General features: G+C 46.1%; 1 protein-coding gene across 1 annotated transcript in view; it reads right to left on the reverse strand.

Moving 5' to 3' along the window:
* The window catches only part of hacd2 (3-hydroxyacyl-CoA dehydratase 2), a 42,747-nt gene extending 25,028 nt beyond the window's left edge, over positions 1-17,719 (reverse strand). Inside the window, exon 1 of the mRNA XM_034185868.1 lies at positions 17,537-17,719. Coding sequence (XP_034041759.1) covers positions 17,537-17,661 — 125 coding nt within the window. The 5' untranslated portion in view covers positions 17,662-17,719. The remainder of the gene's footprint in view (positions 1-17,536) is intronic.
* Between the last annotated feature and the right edge of the window lie 371 nt (positions 17,720-18,090).

Genomic DNA, 18,090 nt, shown 5'->3' on the forward strand with positions numbered 1-18,090 from the left:
ACAACAGCCACTCTGAAGGACCGATAAGGGAATCGTTAAGCAAAAAGGCTATTGATGTCGACGGATTGAATCATTTCTTAACTATACCCGAAAAGAACCGGTTCTTGATACACATCCCTAATCTATAACACCTGTGTGATCAGCACTCTCCTGTGTGGGAGCAAGTCCTGGCCTACCTACTTGCAGGCAAGAGATGAGGCTTGACGTATTCCACCTGAGAAGCCTCCACAAGATTCTAGGTATCGCCTGCCAAAATCATATCAAAAACACTGATGTGCTATCTTGTTCTGGTCTCCCAAGCATGTACTCTTTCCCAAGACCACGCACACCGCGATGGTTAGGCCACGTTCGTAGAATGGGTGTTGGTCGCATCCTGAAAGACATTCGGTACAGGGAGCTCACTCAGGGCAAGCACCCAATCGGCCATCCTCATCTGCATGCCAAAGACGTGGTCAAAAGAACTTTAGTAGGTATGAAGATCAACATTGACTCCTGAGAGTAGCTGGCTGATGATCAGGCCAAATGGAGAGCCACCGTGCACCAACACATCATGGCCTTTGAGGCTAGACAGCATGAGCGCTAGGGATGTGAATCGTACAACAACTCACGATTCAATTCGATTCCAATTCTTGGCGTGACGATTCGATTCAGAATTGATTTTTGATTCAAAGAGCTCTGAGAAATAGTTATATTACTTAAAAAATGTTTATGTTTAAGAAAATGCAGCTTTACAAGGTTAATCAAGTGATTCTAGATGTAAATTTACTTATCTGCTTTGCTCGTTTGGAGCTGCTGGCAGAGCAGAGACCGCTGCTCCTCTCTTTTAGCTCCGGGCCGTGGCGTAGCATGTGGGCTTGCGGATTTGAAGTGTTTCCGAAGTACTTGACTTTCATTCTGAAGATTTTCCACACTGCATAAGTCATGTCAAGCTCCTTCTTACGCAGCAAATAATAAAATCCCAAATGCGCTCAAACATTTGCCTTCAGCAAAGACGGTGCTGGCTGAATTAGCTCTTCGCCACTGAACTCTGCAGCTCACGAGAAGCACACCGGACCCCCCCCCACCCCACCCCCCCACAGAGACACTGTAGTATGGAAGCCGTTGCCTGACATACAGTACACGCAGCAAGTAAGCAAGAAAGTGTTTAAAAAAAATGCTTTTTAAAAATCGATTCTTGGACATTTTGGATCGATTCAGAATCGTAATAAATAAGAATCGTGATTCAGACGTGAATCGATTTTTTCCGACACCCCTAATGAGCGCTCTGAATGCTCTGTCGCCCAGTAAGAGGGCACAACCACCACAAACACTTAGCAGTGTATCCTGTGTGGCAGAAAATGCCTTTCCTGGATAGGGCTCTACAGCCACATAAGACTATGCTCCAGCAGCACCACTACCTAGCATTTTTTCAGCTTTCTACTTTTTATGTTATAATATACTTTAAGGGTGCTAAAACCCATGGTCAATTGACCAAAGGAGGTCAGAGAAAACCGATAACACCAAAAAAATTACATCATGTGATACAGCTAGATGCAGGCCAACGACATCCACATAATTCTAGTCATGTCTGTTGCAGCATTTAACCTGAAACTCAGTCGCAAACGTAAGGTAGACTGTAAAAAAAGCCTGTGTAATGAATGGGGAAATCCTGTAAAATCATGACATAAAAAACTGTAACAAGAAAAACAATGGAGTACTGTTTAATTGACAGCAATAAATTGTAAAATGTGGAAGAAATCTGAACTATGAATTTAACACTACAAATATGTTAAAATAATCATGTACCATTGTAGAATTTACAAATGACTATCATTTAAACACAGAAAAGCCGTAATACCAAAAACTGTACAATGCGGTTAAAATTTCAATATGACACTGTTAAAATTTTTTTTTTTTCTTTTAATTTGAACATTACTATTGTTTTCAACTTTACAGATTAGAATTTTCAAATATACAGGAACATACTATAAAAAAGGGTTTGGGGAAAAAAAAGAGGTGATGTGTCTGTTTAAACTACATTCTGAGGATATTTAAACATAAGGTGAATGGTTTGCAGAGATTTCATCTTCCAGATCTGGTGTGCCCAACCAGACTGATGAATAAATATGGACGTGCGGTCTGAAGACCAACGGAAGGCAGTCTGTGAGCATCTACGTATTTGGTCCCATTCGCTCGGCTGTCCTGAATGTGTTGCACATGTTCAAAACACTCTTGGCGCCATCGAAATGGAACGCACATGTGATGGCAGTCTATATGCAGTTTTTGCGTCATCTAATTGCAGTCTACATATTCTGAAGGCATCAAAACAGCATCTGAAATGATCTGATTGCGGTTGATTGAGCTCTGAGATCGATCAGACACAGCAAAGCCTGTCAACATGTATGTGGGATGTCCACCTCCACTGGACCCCAGCCAGGGAAGGCAAAGGAAATGTTGATGTGTAATGTATGTGGGATGCATTCATCATGTACAGTGAATTTGAACAGCGCACAATCAACCTGAAACTACTGTGTGCCGCTGCGCCTTTCCGTGGTCTCATGCGCAGTAATGCGTCATAGTGCACATCAGGCACAGAGCTGAACGGATCTCATTGCTGTAATATGCCTATTATTACCTGATCACCATCTAAACTCTGTAGGATGTGTGACGTGGAACTGTACTGCCAGGCCGTGACGTTATTATTCAACATGAAACTCACCACCGGCATGGAACCACGATCGCTTCACAGCACAGAGAAAACAACAACCAAACCACAGCCTGTGGTGAAAAACCTCTCACCCGGCTGCTGTGTGCAGAAATAACCATGCAAAAATTAAATCCCATATGATAATCCAACCGACATCACGGTGTACAGAGTTGTGCTGTGCTCCTTAAGTGAGTAAAAAAAGACATTCAAGTTCGCTGGAAAGGCTGCGTTGGACGTTACACTGTTACCGTCCACTAGGGATGGGTATCGGTAAGATTTTATCTATATCAATACCATTATCGATTCCGCTTATCGATCCGATTCCTTATCGATACCTCTTGTGAATTTTTTGTGTACTAAAAGTAGGCTTTACAGGTTTTCTTTGTCAGCAGGTCAAATCGTGCACCCACTCTGTGAACGGTCTTTCTGCGACCGTGAGGCAGTCGGAGTCCGTGGACATTTTTAAGTCAAGACTTCAAGCCTATTTTTATTCTCTTTCAGGTGAATAGTTTTTATTTTTTTTTATCTGTTTTATTCTTTTACTTCTGTTTTTAAATATGTATTGGAATTTTTTTTTATTTTAATTTATTTATTTTAATTTTTTATGTTGAACTGTTCTATGTGAGGCGCCTTGAGATGGCTTTTGTTGTGATTTGGCACTTTATAAGCCTATTAAATTGAATTGAAACTGAACAACATTGTATTGAGTCTTAAGGAAAATAAATATGAAATTGGTCACTGGATCCATAAACTTTGGACATAATAAACTCTACATGGTGGATCCTTGATCTCTGGACATAAATAGAATCAATCAATCAATCCATCAATTTTTTTATATAGCGCCAAATCACAACAAACAGTTGCCCCAAGGCGCTTTATATTGTAAGGCAAGGCCATACAATAATTATGTAAAACCCCAACGGTCAAAACGACCCCCTGTGAGCAAGCACTTGGCTACAGTGGGAAGGAAAAACTCCCTTTTAACAGGAAGAAACCTCCAGCAGAACCAGGCTCAGGGAGGGGCAGTCTTCTGCTGGGACTGGTTGGGGCTGAGGGAGAGAACCAGGAAAAAGACATGCTGTGGAGGGGAGCAGAGATCGATCACTAATGATTAAATGCAGAGTGGTGCATACAGAGCAAAAAGAGAAAGAAACAGTGCATCATGGGAACCCCCCAGCAGTCTACGTCTATAGCAGCATAACTAAGGGATGGTTCAGGGTCACCTGATCCAGCCCTAACTATAAGCTTTAGCAAAAAGGAAAGTTTTAAGCCTAATCTTAAAAGTAGAGAGGGTGACTGTCTCCCTGATCTGAATTGGGAGCTGGTTCCACAGGAGAGGAGCCTGAAAGCTGAAGGCTCTGCCTCCCATTCTACTCTTACAAACCCTAGGAACTACAAGTAAGCCTGCAGTCTGAGAGCGAAGCGCTCTATTGGGGTGATATGGTACTACGAGGTCCCTAAGATAAGATGGGACCTGATTATTCAAAACCTTATAAGTAAGAAGAAGAATTTTAAATTCTATTCTAGAATTAACAGGAAGCCAATGAAGAGAGGCCAATATGGGTGAGATATGCTCTCTCCTTCTAGTCCCCGTCAGTACTCTAGCTGCAGCATTTTGAATTAACTGAAGGCTTTTTAGGGAACTTTTAGGACAACCTGATAATAATGAATTACAATAGTCCAGCCTAGAGGAAATAAATGCATGAATTAGTTTTTCAGCATCACTCTGAGACAAGACCTTTCTGATTTTAGAGATATTGCGTAAATGCAAAAAAGCAGTCCTACATATTTGTTTAATATGCGCTTTGAATGACATATCCTGATCAAAAATGACTCCAAGATTTCTCACAGTATTACTAGAGGTCAGGGTAATGCCATCCAGAGTAAGGATCTGGTTAGACACCATGTTTCTAAGATTTGTGAGGCCAAGTACAATAACTTCAGTTTTATCTGAGTTTAAAAGCAGGAAATTAGAGGTCATCCATGTCTTTATGTCTGTAAGACAATCCTGCAGTTTAGCTAATTGGTGTGTGTCCTCTGGCTTCATGGATAGATAAAGCTGGGTATCATCTGCGTAACAATGAAAATTTAAGCAATACCGTCTAATAATACTGCCTAAGGGAAGCATGTATAAAGTGAATAAAATTGGTCCTAGCACAGAACCTTGTGGAACTCCATAATTAACTTTAGTCTGTGAAGAAGATTCCCCATTTACATGAACAAATTGTAATCTATTAGACAAATATGATTCAAACCACCGCAGCGCAGTGCCTTTAATACCTATGGCATGCTCTAATCTCTGTAATAAAATTTTATTGTCAACAGTATCAAAAGCAGCACTGAGGTCTAACAGAACAAGCACAGAGATGAGTCCACTGTCCGAGGCCATAAGAAGATCATTTGTAACCTTCACTAATGCTGTTTATGTACTATGATGAATTCTAAAACCTGACTGAAACTCTTCAAATAGACCATTCCTCTGCAGATGATCAGTTAGCTGTTTTACAACTACCCTTTCAAGAATTTTTGAGAGAAAAGGAAGGTTGGAGATTGGCCTATAATTAGCTAAGATAGCTGGGTCAAGTGATGGCTTTTTAAGTAATGGTTTAATTACTGCCACCTTAAAAGCCTGTGGTACATAGCCAACTAACAAAGATAGATTGATCATATTTAAGATTGAAGCATTAAATAATGGTAGGGCTTCCTTGAGCAGCCTGGTAGGAATGGAGTCTAATAAACATGTTGATGGTTTGGATGAAGTAACTAATGAAAATAACTCAGACAGAACAATCGGAGAGAAAGAGTCTAACCAAATACCGGCATCACTGAAAGCAGCCAAAGATAACGATACGTCTTTGGGATGGTTATGAGTAATTTTTTCTCTAATAGTTAAAATTTTGTTAGCAAAGAAAGTCATGAAGTCATTACTAGTTAAAGTTAATGGAATACTCAGCTCAATAGAGCTCTGACTCTTTGTCAGCCTGGCTACAGTGCTGAAAAGAAACCTGGGGTTGTTCTTATTTTCTTCAATTAGTGATGAGTAGAAAGATGTCCTAGCTTTACGGAGGGCTTTTTTATAGAGCAACAGACTCTTTTTCCAGGCTAAGTGAAGATCTTCTAAATTAGTGAGACGCCATTTCCTCTCCAACTTACGGGTTATCTGCTTTAAGCTACGAGTTTGTGAGTTATACCACGGAGTCAGACACTTCTGATTTAAAGCTCTCTTTTTCAGAGGAGCTACAGCATCCAAAGTTGTCTTCAATGAGGATGTAAAACTATTGACGAGATACTCTATCTCCCTTACAGAGTTTAGGTAGCTACTCTGCACTGTGTTGGTATATGGCATTAGAGAACATAAAGAAGGAATCATATCCTTAAACCTAGTTACAGCGCTTTCTGAAAGACTTCTAGTGTAATGAAACTTATTCCCCACTGCTGGGTAGTCCATCAGAGTAAATGTAAATGTTATTAAGAAATGATCAGACAGAAGGGAGTTTTCAGGGAATACTGTTAAGTCTTCTATTTCCATACCATAAGTCAGAACAAGATCTAAGATATGATTAAAGTGGTGGGTGGACTCATTTACTTTTTGAGCAAAGCCAATAGAGTCTAATAATAGATTAAATGCAGTGTTGAGGCTGTCATTCTCAGCATCTGTGTGGATGTTAAAATCGCCCACTATAATTATCTTATGTGAGCTAAGCACTAAGTCAGACAAAAGGTCTGAAAATTCACAGAGAAACTCACAGTAACGACCAGGTGGACGATAGATAATAACAAATAAAACTGGTTTTTGGGACTTCCAATTTGGATGGACAAGACTAAGAGACAAGCTTTCAAATGAATTAAAGCTCTGTCTGGGTTTTGGATTAATTAATAAGCTGGAATGGAAGATTGCTGCTAATCCTCCGCCCCGGCCCGTGCTACGAGCATTCTGGCAGTTAGTGTGACTCGGGGGTGTTGACTCATTTAAACTAACATATTCATCCTGCTGTAACCAGGTTTCTGTTAGGCAGAATAAATCAATATGTTGATCAATTATTATATCATTTACCAACAGGGACTTAGAAGAGAGAGACCTAATGTTTAATAAACCACATTTAACTGTTTTAGTCTGTGGTGCAGTTGAAGGTGCTATATTATTTTTTCTTTTTGAATTTTTATGCTTAAATAGATTTTTGCTGGTTATTGGTAGTCTGGGAGCAGGCACCGTCTCTACGGGGATGGGGTAATGAGGGGATGGCAGGGGGAGAGAAGCTGCAGAGAGGTGTGTAAGACTACAACTCTGCTTCCTGGTCCCAACCCTGGATAGTCACGGTTTGGAGGATTTAAGAAAATTGGCCAGATTTCTAGAAATGAGAGCTGCTCCATCCAAAGTGGGATGGATGCCGTCTCTCCTAACAAGACCAGGTTTTCCCCAGAAGCTTTGCCAATTATCTATGAAGCCCACCTCATTTTTTGGACACCACTCAGACAGCCAGCAATTCAAGGAGAACATGCGGCTAAACATGTCACTCCTGGTCCGATTGGGGAGGGGCCCAGAGAAAACTACAGAGTCCGACATTGTTTTTGCAAAGTTACACACCGATTTAATGTTAATTTTAGTGACCTCCGATTGGCGTAACCGGGTGTCATTACTGCCGACGTGAATTACAATCTTACCAAATTTACGCTTAGCCTTAGCCAGCAGTTTCATATTTCCTTCAATGTCGCCTGCTCTGGCCCCCGGAAGACAATTGACTATGGTTGCTGGTGTCGCTAACTTCACATTTCTCAAAACAAAGTCGCCAATAACCAGAGTTTGATCCTCGGCGGGTGTGTCGTCGAGTGGGGAAAAACGGTTAGAGATGTGAACGGGTTGGCGGTGTACACGGGGCTTCTGTTTAGGGCTACGCTTCCTCCTCACAGTCACCCAGTCGGCCTGCTTTCCCGGCTGCTCGGGATCTGCCAGGGGGTAACTAACGGCAGCTAAGCTACCTTGGTCCGCACCGACTACAGGGGCCTGGCTAGCTGTAGAATTTTCCACGGTGCGGAGCCGAGTCTCCAATTCGCCCAGCCTGGCCTCCAAAGCTACGAATAAGCTACACTTATTACAAGTACCATTACTGCTAAAGGAGGCCGAGGAATAACTAAACATTTCACACCCAGAGCAGAAAAGTGCGGGAGAGACAGGAGAAGCCGCCATGCTAAATCGGCTAAGAGCTAGTAGCTATGCTAAGCTAGCGGATTCCTAAAAACACGCAAAGTGAATAATGTGTAAATAATTTAGAGGTGATTCAGCAGAAGGACTGCTTTAGTTAAGGCACGTAAAGATTACACTGGGAAACATCGTAATCTAGATAACTAGATCAATCTAACTGCGCAGATTAAACAGCTAACAGATACAGAAAAACACCGCTGTGCTCCGGAACAGGAAGTGATACAATACCGCAGTGAGAGCCAACCACCAGTAGAGGCAAGCAAGAGAGGTTTAGCAAAATCTGTAGTTTTGTCAAAAGCATTTCCTTTCAGACATTATTGGCATGAATGTCTTTCCATACATCTGAGCTGAGCTCTTGCAGCTGCTGTGCTGCACGTCAGGATGTAATTTATAAAGAATGCAGGATGTCTCTTTTTGGGAAGAAAAAAAACATTTTAGTCATTTGTAGTTTCTTATCTGTATTGCAACGTTTGTTAAGAGGTGTCATTTTATTTAAAGCGGCAATTCATTTTGAAGCTATTACTTCCAACCGGACTCTGTCTCAGCACAGAGCCGCGCCAACAGAACGGAGGACAAGTGTCCCAGTTAGTGACTTTAATACACACAAAAGTGACTCATGATATTTTAATGGAAATTCATTTTGAAGCTATTACTTCCAACCGGACTCTGTCTCAGCACAGAGCCGCGCCAACAGAACAGAGGACAAGTGTCCCAGTTAGTGACTTTAATACACACAAAAGTGACTCATGATATTTTAATAGCAATTCATTTTGAAGCTATTACTTCCAACCGGACTCTGTCTCAGCACAGAGCCGCGCCAACAGAACAGAGGACAAGTGTCCCAGTTAGTGACTTTAATACACACAAAAGTGACTCATGATATTTTAATGGCTTTGAGAGGGGTTAAGAAGCAGACTTGGCGTTTCAGAAGAGCAGCAAATCAAAGAACCAACGAGCTAGTGGATCGAAGCATTGCTTCAAGGATTCACGCTTCAAAGTGGAGTTGCGCTGCAGAAACGGTTGATTACAGAGCCGCTGCAGGGTCTGTAATCAACGTAGAGGAATGATCATTTTCCCGACAAACACCCGCAAAATACTGAGATAAACTGTGACTTCTAATACTGTTTTGCTGCTTTTGAAAGATGATGACAGTATTTGGGGGTTTTATTTTTTTATTCATTCATTTTTCATGCATTCTTATGTGGTTGTGATCCTTGAATTTAACCAACAGTGAAAAGTGAAACTGGTTCATCAGAAGCAGACAGAGTAATCTGCCATGGCCGCGTCCAAATCAATACTAAAAGTTATCAGTTATCTGTAATAAAGATTAATCTGTTAGCAGTTTATCGGTTTAGTGTTATAAAAGATAACTTTTCAGTTTTCGAATTAATGGTTATCGAAGCCAACTTTTTGATTAAGCTGGGTTGACACAGCAAGGTAATTAGGCCGATATTGGACCCTATCTTCCCCTTCCAACAATCTTAAGGACGTCCCGACAATCGTGACGATGATAAAGATAATCTTATCAGATATTCCTGCTGTGTGTGGTATGTTAAGAGCATTCTGATCTGCTCAAAAGGACGTCAGTGTTGTGGGTCCGTGTTCCTACACTTTCCCAACAGGATATCTCGGCCAGCGTCATGGATCCCGAGGGGCGTCAACCGGCTGTTGAACGGCCAATGGAAGAACAAGGCGCACAGGCGTCCGCAGGAGGGGTAATCGGTGAGTTGCAGCGGATCCTCACCGCTTTCACGACTCGGTTAGAATCGATGGCCGAGCAGAACGCCCTCCTGAACCGCAGGGTGGAGGCTCTCGCCGCGTAGGTGGAAGCGCGCCCTCCGGGCGCCGCTGCGGCTCTCCCTCCCGTAGACCCTGTGCGTGACAGCGACGTTCCACTGGTTGTCCAACGACCCCCCCCACCATCCTCTGAAGCATACATAAGCCCCCCAGAGCCGTACGGAGGCTGTGTGGAGACGTGCGCGGATTTCCTTATGCAGTGTTCGCTCGTCTTCGCACAGCGTCCCGTCATGTACGCGACCGACGCTAGCAAGGTAGCTTATGTGATAAATCTGCTTCGTGGTGAGGCACGCGCTTGGGCTACAGCGCTCTGGGAGCAAAAGTCACGGCTCCTTCAGACATATGATGGGTTTGTGAGGGAGCTCAGAACAGTGTTCGATCACCCTAATAGAGGAGAGACCGCTTCAGCTGTGCTGCTGTCAATGAGACAGGGGCGCCGGAGCGCAGCTGCCTATGCAGTCGACTTCCGCATCGCAGCTGCGAGGTCCGGCTGGAATAACACTGCCCTCCGCGCCGCCTTCGTAAACGGACTGTCATTGGTCCTCAAGGAGCACCTGGTGGCTAAGGACGAACCGCGGGATTTGGATGGGCTTATCGATCTTGTCATACGATTAGACAATCGGTTAAATGAGCGCCGTCGGGAACGAGACGAAGGGCGTGGCCAGGCACGCGTCGTCCCTCTCCCTTCCGGTTCCGACAGCGTTCCGCCCTCCCCACGCTCCACGGCCCCTGCGCTCCGTGCGATCACAGCTCCCCCTGCTGACGAAGCTATGGACACGAGTAGGGCAACATTTAGGGCACCGGTCACACAAAGGAGGCTGGCCCGCGGAGCGTGTTTTGTTTGTGGCTCGATTGAGCATCAGGTACGAGACTGCCCCGAACGGTTAAACACCAACGCCCGCCCCTAGACACTGGGCTAGGGGGGGGCCGAGACGTTCACGTGGGACACACCCACATCGCCACACGACTCCCAGTTACAATCCTTTATGAGGATTTAACCCTGAAGGCCCCAGCACTGGTGGACACGGGCTCAGAAGGGAATTTGCTTGATAGCAAATGGGCCAGGGAGATAGGGTTCCCTCTGGTGGCGCTTACCTCGCCTGTGCAGGTACGGGCACTAGATGGCTCCCTACTCCCTCCAATCACCCACAAGACACCACCAGTAACTCTGGTGGTGTCGGGGAATCACCGGGAGGAGATCGAGTTTTTTGTAACTCCGGCCACCTCCCGTGTGATTTTAGGTTTTCCCTGGATGTTGAAGCACAATCCCCGGATCGATTGGCCGTCCGGGGTAGTGGTCCAGTGGAGCGAGACCTGCCATCGGGTATGTTTAGGTTCCTCGGTTCCTCCCGGTTCCCAGGCCAGGGAGGAGGTCAGAGCCCCGCCCAATCTAGGGACGGTGCCGGTGCAGTACCATGACCTTGCGGAGGTGTTCAGCAAGGATCTGGCACTCACCCTTCCCCCGCACCGCCCGTATGATTGTGCCATTGATTTGGTTCCAGGCGTTGAGTTCCCGTCCAGCAGGCTGTACAACCTCTCACGACCTGAACGCGAATCAATGGAGACCTACATCCGGGACTCTTTGGCTGCCGGGTTGATCCGGAATTCCACCTCCCCGATGGGTGCGGGTTTCTTTTTTGTGGGGAAAAAAGATGGCGGATTACGTCCATGCATTGATTACAGGGGGCTGAACGAAATCACGGTTCGTAACCGATACCCCTTACCCTTGTTGGATTCGGTGTTCACGCCCCTGCATGGAGCCAAGATATTCACCAAGCTTGATCTTAGGAATGCGTATCACCTGGTTCGGATCCGGAAGGGAGACGAGTGGAAGACGGCATTTAACACCCCGTTAGGTCATTTTGAGTACCTGGTCATGCCGTTCGGTCTTACAAATGCTCCCGCGACGTTCCAAGCATTGGTTAATGATGTCTTGCGGGACTTCCTGCACCGATTCGTCTTCGTATATTTAGACGACATACTCATCTTTTCTCCGGATCCTGAGACCCATGTCCGACATGTACGTCAGGTCCTGCAGCGGTTATTGGAGAACCGGCTGTTTGTTAAGGGCGAGAAGTGTGAGTTTCACCGCACCTCTTTGTCCTTCCTGGGGTTCATCATCTCCCCCGACTCCGTCGCTCCTGATCCGGCCAAGGTTGCAGCGGTGAGAGACTGGCCCCAACCTACAAGCCGTAGGAAGCTGCAACAGTTCCTCGGCTTTGCGAATTTCTACAGGAGGTTCATTAAGGGCTACAGCCAGGTTGCTAGCCCCCTGACAGCCCTGACCTCACCAAAAGTCCCCATCACCTGGTCGGATTGTTGCGATGCCGCGTTCAAGGAGTTGAAACGGCGCTTCTCGTCTGCACCCGTTCTGGTGCAGCCCGATCCTAGCCGCCAGTTAGTGGTTGAAGTGGACGCCTCGGACTCAGGGATAGGAGCTGTGCTGTCCCAGAGTGGGAAGACCGATAAGGTCCTTCATCCGTGTGCCTATTTTTCCCGCAGGTTGACCCCGGCTGAACGGAACTATGACGTCGGCAACCGAGAACTCCTAGCGGTGAAAGAGGCTCTTGAAGAGTGGAGACACCTGTTGGAGGGAACGTCCGTGCCGTTCACGGTTTTCACTGACCACCGGAACCTGGAATATATCAGGACCGCCAAGCGGCTGAATCCCAGGCAAGCCCGCTGGTCACTGTTCTTCGGCCGTTTTGACTTCCGCATCACCTACCGGCCCGGGACCAAGAACCAGAAGTCGGATGCCTTGTCCCGGGTACACGAAGACAAGGTCAAAGCGGAGTTGTCGGATCCACCGGAACCCATCATCCCGGAGTCCACTATCGTGGCCACCCTCACCTGGGACGTAGAGAGAACCGTCCGGGAGGCCCTGGCACGGAGCCCGGACCCCGGGACTGGACCAAAGAACAGACTGTACGTCCCACCAGAGGCTAGGGCTGCAGTCCTGGACTTCTGTCACGGCTCCAAGCTCTCCTGTCATCCAGGGGTGCGAAGAACCGTGGCAGTTGTCCGGCAGCGCTTCTGGTGGGCGTCCCTGGAGGCCGACGTCCGGGACTACATCCAGGCCTGTACCACCTGTGCCAGGGGCAAGGCCGACCATCGCAAGGCTCCGGGACTGCTACAGCCGCTGCCCGTGCCTCATCGCCCCTGGTCCCACATCGGCCTGGATTTTGTCACGGGTCTCCCGCCGTCCCAGGGCAACACCGTGATCCTCACGATAGTGGACCGATTCTCCAAGGCGGCCCACTTCGTGGCCCTCCCGAAGCTCCCAACGGCCCAGGAGACAGCGGACCTCCTGGTCCACCACGTCGTCCGCCTGCATGGGATACCATCAGACATCGTCTCCGATCGCGGTCCCCAGTTCTCCTCGCATGTCTGGAGGAGCTTTTGCCGGGAGCTGGGGGCCACGGTCAGTCTCTCGTCCGGGTATCACCCCCAGACCAACGGGCAAGCAGAGCGGGCCAATCAAGAAATGGAGCAAACACTGCGTTGTGTGACAGCTGCGCACCCGGCGGCCTGGAGTACTCATCTGGCCTGGATCGAGTACGCCCACAACAGTCAAGTGTCATCAGCCACCGGCCTCTCCCCCTTTGAGGTGTGTTTGGGGTATCAGCCCCCGTTGTTCCCGGTGGTTGAGGGAGAGGTCGGTGTGCCCTCGGTCCAGGCCCACCTGCGGAGGTGCCGTCGGGTGTGGCGTGCCGCCCGTTCTGCTTTGTTGAGGGCCCGGATGAGGGCAAAGACCCATGCAGACCGGCGGCGGACCCCGGCCCCTACGTATCGCCCCGGGCAGGAAGTGTGGTTGTCCACAAAGGACATCCCACTACAAGTGGCCTCCCCCAAACTACAGGACAGGTACATAGGACCGTTTAAAATCCTCAAGGTCATCAATCCCGCCGCAGTGAGGCTTCAGCTTCCAGCCTCACTGCGGATCCATCCAGTGTTCCATGTGTCGAAAATCAAGCCCCATCACACCTCGCCCCTCTGTACACCCGGTCCGGCGCCACCTCCTGCCCGGATCATCGATGGCGAGCCGGCTTGGACAGTGCGCCGGTTGTTGGACGTCCGACGGATGGGCCGGGGCTTTCAATATCTGGTGGACTGGGAGGGGTACGGCCCTGAAGACCGCTCCTGGGTGAAGAGGAGCTTCATCCTGGACCCGGCCCTCCTGGCCGACTTCTACCGTCGCCACCCGGACAAGCCCGGTCGGGCGCCAGGAGGCGCCCGTTGAGGGGGGGGGTCCTGTTGTGTGGGCCGCTGAAGAGGAGGTACTGCTGGCCCACCACCACCAGAGGGCGCCCTGCCTGGAGTGCGGGCTCCAGGCACCAGAGGGCGCCGCCGCCTCACGGGAGCAGCCTCGGTGACAGCTGTCACCCATCACCTGAGACAGCTGACGGCAATCATCAGTGGGGTATATCAGCAGGACGGCATCTCCACCTCATTGCCGAGATATCGTTCTACCTGGAAGGTAATATTCTCAGCTGACTGCTTGACAGTAACCTTTTGTGACTTTTGTGAGTGATAACAGACCTTTTTTCCAACGAGAGGTGGAGGTAGCTTTCCTGCCGTGTGGATTACTGGGTGCAAACGCGCCCACCTTTAATTGTGTTTTTGTTCCTCGCCAGCAGTACCAGGTCCGACACGCGGAGGCAGTGGCCACCTGGGAGTTCGGGACTTGGCGGCTCCAGTATACCCGGGGTCCTGTGGCGGAGGAAGCTGTGTGGTACCGGTCTTACCTTGGAGAGGCGTCTCCTATCTTCGAGCCTGCCCACACGACACTTGTGTAAATTGACTGTTGTCCATTTCTGTGATTGGTTGTATTCGTTGTGCACATTCACAACAGTAAAGCGTTGTTATTTGACTTACTCCATTGTCCGTTCATTTGCGCCCCCTGTTGTGGGTCCGTGTTCCTACACTTTCCCAACAGTCAGGAGCGCTCCGATTGCAAATCAGGGATATTCAACATGTTGGATTGTCTTGGCCCGATATAGCAGTGTGTGGTGTGTCCCCCGACCACAAACAAGCACACAACCTGCTGAATGTGAAGTTGTGAAGTGTAGCCAATCAGAAAGCGAGGTGAATGACGTGTGGAGTGGAAAATAAAATCAAAACAGCTGTTCTGACTTACTAGAAAGTCCAGGTGGTCGCGCTGTCTCCACTCCTTTATTAAACAATCCCTTTTCTTTTTGTATCATTTTTTTTCTCTCTATTTTAAATAGTCCACAAATATCTCCATCTGTTTACTCTGAAGTCACATTTAATCTTGAGAGATTCTGTGAGATTTCCTGTCTGACCTGGGAATGTTTGTGTGTGAAATCTGTTCGTTTGTGGTGTGTTGACTTCACCGTGTGGCTGAACACCACACACTGTACGACCAAACCTGTTAGATCTATGATTTTTTTATCTCCACATGTGTGGTCTCTAAGGTTTTGGAAACCTACAGATAATTTTAAAATCCTGCCGTGTGAACCAGGCATTAGCTGTGCCCACCACTGGTCTCAGATCTGCCCTGTCTCAGCAAAAGAGACCTGAGGATAAGAAAGAGAGAGGAAAAAGATCATTTCTCTTCACACCATACAGACCTGCCGGTCATTTCACTGGAGTCTTACACAGGCAGACAGTTTTGACTTCTGGTTATAATTTTAAAGAAACTAATTCCAGACAAGTTATTGAAATTAGCATGACTTCTGTCATTTTACAAAGTGAAAATATCAGCTATATGTTTTAAAGTAATGCACTAATTTTGAAGGTTTTAGTGTTTAGACACACATGGCGCATTGCATTATGGGTACATTAGTTTTCTGACGTCAGTGTGTGGCTGGTCGGTATAACTCATAGTTACTGAAACGCGTGGTAAGTTTTACAAATGTATTTGAAAATGTCATTTTTTACTACTACTGCCAGTAGATGGCAGTGTGAATAGCCACAAATTCACTAAAAGTGATGAAGGACTTAAACAGAATTTTCAGTTTTCAAATTGCCTTTTTTAACAAATGAACAAAATATCCTGTCTTGTTGCAAGAAAGAAACAAGAATCGTCCGTTCTGCTGCGCCGCTCTCTGCTGGGAATTTATAACTTCTTCAAAGCGAATCGCCGTTTAAATCAAATGACACCTCTTTCCAAATGTTGTAATACAAACAATAAACTGCGTAAGTCCCTTTGGCTGCTCCTTTGCTTGCACTTGGGGTCGCCATAGCAAATCCAAGGTGGATCTGCATGTTGAACCGGATGCCCTTCCTGAAGCAACTCCACATTACATGGAGAAATGTGGCACGGGTGGGATTTGAACATGGAACCTTCTGCACTGAAACCAAGCGCATTAACCACTTGGCCACCACCCCTGCCCACAAACAATAAACTGCAATTGATCAAAATGTTTTTTTCCTCCCAAAATGAGACGTCCTGCGCTGATGTGCAGCAGCTCAAGACTGTATGGCGGCAGTCCTGCAGACTACAGCAGCCAGCTGAGCGCAGCTCAGATGTATGGAGAGACAATGATGCCATTAATGTCTGAAAGGAAATGCTTTTGACAAAACTACAGATTTTGTTTATTTCTATTTATGTCCAGAGATAGAGGATCCAGTGACCAATTTCATATTTATTATTACTTTAAGAAAATGACATAGCAAACCTGTAAAGCCTAGTTGTAGTACACAGAAAATTCACAGGAGGTATCGATAAGGAATCGGATCGATAATAGTATTGATAGATAAAATCTTATCAATACCCATAAGTCAAAACTGTCTGCCTGCCTGCGTGAAGAGAAATTATCTTTTTTTCTTCCCTCCCTCTTCCTTTCTCTCTGTTAGTCAGCTCTCTTCTGCCTGCAGAAGATAGAGTTCTACCATTCATGGCTGTCTGTTTGCAACAAAACATGAATTGGAATATAATATATAAGATATACCTTACTGAATTTTCATGTAACAGGCAGGCACTAAAATCTTTGATTTCAGACTTTACAAATGTTGTAACTGTTAAGCTTTATTCACTATACCCGCAAAAATATGTTAGCGGTCTAAAAGTTATCGGAACTAAATTTATCGGAAGCTAATTGGTCCGCTGATGGTTTTCAAAGTTATCTGGAAAGCTAATCTGCTAATGAAAATGTTAGCTTCAATAATTAGCGGATCTGCCCACCACTGGTCTAAGATTATGCAGCTTTATATGTGAAAAAGGCAATAGTAAAAAAGTAAAACTATGAATGAAGATTAATTTAGTACAACACCGTAGGGGCGCAGGTCTTTTGAAATGAAACAGGTGTGGGATCTAGGTATTCTTTCTGCACGTTCAGAATTGATCCTGCAAAAAGAATTGCTATATATATATATATATATATATATATATATATATAGCATATGTATGTATATATATATATATATATATATATATATATATATATATATATATATATATATATATATATATATATATACACACACACACATACATACATACATACATATATATACACACACATACACACACACGCCAAAAAACACATTTATATAAAAACACTGCATCGACGTAAGTGTGTTGAATTGCACAACCCTAAATTGTATATGATCTCCAATTACAACACCAGAGTGCAAACTTGATGTGGAATAATCAGACGTCTGCAGAAGAATCGCAGCCTTTGCTTTGTGTGGCGGTAATCTGTGTAAGCTGTTGGACGTGGTTCAACATCAAAGTTATTTCACTAGACATTAGACGAGACATATTTCCAGTAACACCTGCATAAAACTCAACAGGCGCACAATGTAGCATTAGAAGAGAGAAATATTTGCTTTGGTGATGAGAGTGTAGCACACACTCAAGCGTTAGCACGAGGAGGCACGCGACTCACCCGGCAGTCATAACCACGTTGTAAATAACCAAATAGGCCGTAGCCAGCGCGCCAGGGCCCTTCTTTTTCTTCGGGCCCGCGTCGCTCAGAGCCACTTTGCTAGTCCCCGGAACCGCTGCCGACATGACTGCAACCCTCGGCGATCGTTGGTCCTGAAGACTGTGAGGTTCAGAAAACGAAAACCACCAAACCGGAAATATGTTGTCTAAACAAGAGGAGTCGGTGCTGCTGACATCCGCCTTCGTTTATATCAAGTAGGATCGCCTGACAGGAGCGACCATAGACAGCTTTGTAACCATTTTCATACTTGAAATCTACGGAGAAGTGTGCAGTGAAGCTTTGTAATTCAGATGAAGAACGAAACGAAATCTAGCTCTTCTTGTTTTCGTTATTTTGTGTGTGTGTTTTGTTATTGGCAGCAAGGTGGCTTAGTGGTTAGCACTGTTGTCTCACAGCGAGAAGGGTGTGGGTTCAATCCCTGTGGCCTTTCTGTGTGGAGTTTGCATGTTCTCCCCGTGTTTGCGTGGGTTTTCTCCGGGTGCTCCAGTTTCCTC

This window comes from Thalassophryne amazonica, chromosome 14, assembly GCF_902500255.1.
Source record: "Thalassophryne amazonica chromosome 14, fThaAma1.1, whole genome shotgun sequence".
Lineage (NCBI taxonomy): Eukaryota > Metazoa > Chordata > Actinopteri > Batrachoidiformes > Batrachoididae > Thalassophryne > Thalassophryne amazonica.